General features: G+C 37.9%; 1 protein-coding gene across 1 annotated transcript; it reads right to left on the bottom strand.

Annotated features, from left to right (window-relative positions):
- Positions 1-1,673: 1,673 nt before the first annotated feature.
- Positions 1,674-4,665, bottom strand: LOC306891417 (fucolectin-like). The gene is made up of 7 exons (XM_079451646.1): positions 4,392-4,665; positions 4,171-4,307; positions 3,813-4,083; positions 3,586-3,725; positions 2,655-2,737; positions 2,395-2,491; positions 1,674-2,088 (listed from the first exon to the last, which is right to left on the bottom strand). Exons 2-7 carry the CDS (start codon positions 4,247-4,249, stop codon positions 2,066-2,068), a joined length of 693 nt encoding a protein of 230 aa, XP_079307772.1. The 5' UTR covers positions 4,250-4,307; positions 4,392-4,665; the 3' UTR covers positions 1,674-2,065.

Raw genomic sequence — 4,665 nt, forward strand, 5'->3', positions numbered from 1 at the left:
GTAAAAAAAAACTTTTTACTGAAAAAAGTAATGAAAGCAGCCACTTCATGAACGATTTCACAATTATATTTTTCTATAGCAAACGAATTTCAGACCTTGAGCGTATGCTTTCAGATCAAAACTATTCAAAATCTGCTACACACTCTTGTGTTTTAGACTGTTCACACCTACACATTTTGATTGGTTTGACCTCTTTAGACCATGGCACAGCATCTCAGTCAGATAAAGGGTGGGATTCTCGCATGGACGGACCAAAACACAATTCACAGAATTTGCTTGTATGCTTTGTTGCATCACACTGTAATGCTGCGGTCACACCAAACGCGAATGAAGCGTTAAGCGCGAGCGATTTACATGTTAAGTCAATGCAAAGACGCGATAGACCTACTTGCGGTGTGATTCACGTAAGAAATCCAAAACAACAATGAAGGACTGTGCCTCTGAAGGATCTGATGGACCCAGACACGGCGGCGATGAGTCTACTTCGTTCTTCAGCCTTCCGTAGCACATGCGCAGCTACCCTCTCAACAAAATCCTTGTCAGCCATTTCGCACCGAGCCTGGAGTCACCTGGAGGAGGCCCCTTCCATGACGCCAATTTGTGTCTGAAAATGAACTTATGCAGCACACACTTCATCTCCTTTATTAAAAAAGCCCTGACCCCAATTCTCATTAACACGGAGATTCAATTTCTTGAATTTAGACCATAAAGTCTCAAACACTTTCATCATTTGTCAGACCCAGACAGATAAAACCGGAAACCAACTCTCTCTTAAAAGAAACCTCACACTCATAAACATTACATTTATCTCTCTACAGACCGGTTATACGCTGCGGTGTTGAGCGACTGGTTGGCAGGATGGAACCACCTTTTGCCAGGTGGAGTGAGGGCTCGATTGGCAGGGGACACGACAACAGGTCATAAAAAAGCCTCAAACATAAAGTTTGTTGACACATTGATAATAAGGCAAACCCCAAACACACAGTTAAATAGAAGTCATAATCCTGGAACCAACTCGCTCTTAGAAGAAACATTCACTTTATCTCTCTAACTTGCCCACAGCAGACTGTTCACATCATGTTGCCAGGTAGAAAGACAGCCGGGATGAAAGCATCGTTTTTGGTTAGGGTGGGGGGGGGCAGAGGATGCCCAACAACACGACCTTAAACATAACTGACACTTGACAGACCATAAAAAGCACAACCTAATTTGATTGACAGGTTGACAAGGCTTGAGAGGGCGGGGTCATAAATCACTTATTTTGACCACAGTTTATATTACAACTGCTGAGCTGGACTGTTTTAACACATAATGAGGAAACTTTTGTATAACCCAGTTGTTGGTTTTGTCCATAATGTACTCAACAATCCTTCATGTTTAGTGTATCTGGAACATTTAAGTAAAAGCAGAAGACAGAAGACAACAGATCTTGAAACATTGAAATGAATGAGATCGTGTCGCTCTGTTGCTGAGAGTCGCTGGCGGTCTGAACTGGTCTTGAGACTGATTCTCAAGTGCTGACTGAAGTGTCATGAACTATAAGAACTGCAACGATGTCAACACAAGATGACCTCAACCTCCGAATCAGCCAATAGTGAGCCTGTGATGGTGAAGTCACAGCAACATGACATCATTTATTCATGACTGAATGAAGACTTTACAAATATTATATTATATGAATATTGGTTTTATTATTTCATATATTTACCTTTATTTTAAAGCAATCCATAACTTATTTGGGATATCATGATTGTTAGCATTTACAATATTATATATAAGCATTTAAAAAGTGAAGCAAACTAAAGACCTGAGCGTACTTACAATTATAGAGAAATAGAAGTAATCAAAGTTTTAAAAGGGGTCATTCTGAATTAAATGAAATGATGTAAATCTGATATAGCAATGACACACTAGTGTTAGTACACACTGTCCCTCAGACTAGTACACAACTAACAACACAAACATTGTGAGAATAATTATAATGAGCTTCAGCACAAACAATAATAGAAATCACTGAATACATTCCATTACCATTTACATTAAACATTATGTTTGTATTTCCAGATTAAAGATGTTTAACACAAGGACCTGTAAATAAAACAAGAATTCAGTCAATCACATTATATATCATCAAAAACTTTGAATGTTTTGTTAAATCAGCTAGATTTTTTCTCTATCACCTCAACTCACTCAATTTCAAAAAGTTTTTCTAAATAGAGAATTTGAAAATTCTTTTTTTTAACATTTGCTCAGTTTGTCAGGAGGGGTCAAACGTGTTTATGTTGTGAAGAAGATTGTCAGTGTTGCTCAATTTGGATTTTGAGATCATTCGGTATGGATGTGTTTCCTGTAGTTTCACATTAAAGAGTCAAGTTGTAAAGTGTGCGTACTCGCCTTCGTCTTCCTCCTGTTCCTGTTCTTCTTCTTTCTTGGGTAGTTGTGTCCAGGACAGATTAAAATCAGAGATGTTTGATCCCAGAACAGACTGAAGCTAAAATACATCAAATATTTCAATCCACACATGAAACATACTGTCATTTCTCATCTGTCATCATCACTCATGTCATATATTTACACACATCAAACACTCTCATATATCACTTCTGTCTTCACTCATCACATTTACTTTTGTGTCTTAAGACTCTTTTTCTCACCTGATGGAGGATTTTGTCGCTCTCAGCAGCTGAATAATCACTGGAGGAAAACTTCAGACTCAGAAAGGTTCTTCTTCTGTGAACTGAAAAACAAAAATGAATAAGTCATATTAATATTACTACAATATTATAATTGTGTTGAACAAAATGAGAAAATGAAAAAATTAAACAGAGCAAAATGAATCACTTAAAGAAGAAAGAGTTCAACAAACACTCATAAATCTGAACCAAAATCAAATCAGCAGAAACTCATAATAAAACTATTATGAACAACAAGTATTATAAAGTTCACGAAGAGTGAAATAATGATGCGTAAGGGATCTGATCATGAAGAGTAATACATGTGTGAGAGTATCTGTGCAGTTGAGCAGCTGTCTTTGAGATACATGAGAATACAAATAGACGATTTTCTTTCCTTCCATCTTTCTTGGAGCTAATTAAACCAATCACTCATTTACTGACTTTAATCTCATTCATCCGTTCACAAATTTGTGACAAACTGAAATATTTTGTTGAAATATAATGAAAGTTTACACAGAACACACAATTGTCATATTTTAGAGCACAGTTTTAAGATCACAGTCTGTTTTCAGAAGTCGTGCCACTCGGTGGCAGCTACTTGCTTCACATCAAGACAACAGTCCTATCTTGAATGTATATGACAATTAAATAGCATATTTCTAACCTGCAATTAAACCTGACATGAACTGTACCCTAACTTTGCTTCCCTAAGCTTAAAAGCTGGCAAACACGTCGTGACAGCCCCCCGCAGAGAATCGTTTATCGATTGGCTGTTTTTTTATAGGAGGCGGGACTTTCCTTGCATTCCTTCCCATTCGTTCTAATGGCAGTGCTGCCATCTTTGTTAAGATGAAACACGCACGTTTGTAGACACGTGAAATGTGAACGAGCCCTAAAGGAGTTCAATCACCTGTTCCATAGACCTCTACTTCACTCAGAGCGAGATAAGACGTGCGTCCAGTCATGACCACATTCACATAACGTCCATTCATCCCATGACATGAGTAACTGACAGAAGAATGTGTCAGAAGACCAGAAATTACAGCACATCTAGAGAGAAAAAATTAACAAACAGGCCTGAATCAATCAATGTTAAATGAATGAAAAGTGTTGAAGTGATTTCATGAAGAACTTTACATGGGATTGTTGTTTCCATTGTTGACCAGTGAGTTTCCAATACGAATCTCTGCTCCGTTAGTTTGGTCCGGAAAACCATCTCCTCTGTTACTGATGATCACTGTTCTAATGTAATAATTATCCTGAAGATCCAGCCTCCACCACGGGTTACTTTCAGATGATGTAGACGAGTAGTATTTAGATCCACATCTTTCACCATCTATGGCATGTTTAGCTACACTAGTGGTAAGTGTGGATGACTGTGTCACTGTTCCATTTAATGCTAAATTCTCTAGAAAATATATATTGAAACATATATCGATGAGTCATAATACATTCATCCAGCTCCAGTTACCAGTAGAATAAGGAATCTTATAACCTGTTCTATAGACCTCCACCTCACACAGAGAGAGATGCTGAACTATAGGCATTAACACGTTCACATAGCGTCCCTTCATTCCATGACACGATAAAATAATCGATGTGCCGACTTGAAGATCAGGAATAACAGCACATCTAGACAGAGAAATCAGAAAACAGAATCAATCTCCTACTCAAACAAATCAATCAATGGAAATTTCATTTCATGAAGAACTTTACATGGGATTGTTGTTTCCATTGTTGTCCAGTGAGTTTCCAATACGAATCTCTGCTCCACTGGTTTGATATAAATATCCATCTGATCTAGCAGTGATGACCACTGTTTTTATCACATAAACATCCAGAAGATCCAGCCTCCACCATGGGTTACTCTCAGAGGCTGTGACAGAGCAGAATGTAGAAATATTTGGACCATAACTTACACCATCTATGGCCTGTTTTGGTAGCCGGTTGTAAAATATGGATGACTGTGCAGCCGTTCCTTTAAATGCTA

This window comes from Barbatula barbatula (assembly GCF_947034865.1).
Source record: "Barbatula barbatula genome assembly, chromosome: 1".
Taxonomy (NCBI): Eukaryota; Metazoa; Chordata; class Actinopteri; order Cypriniformes; family Nemacheilidae; genus Barbatula; species Barbatula barbatula.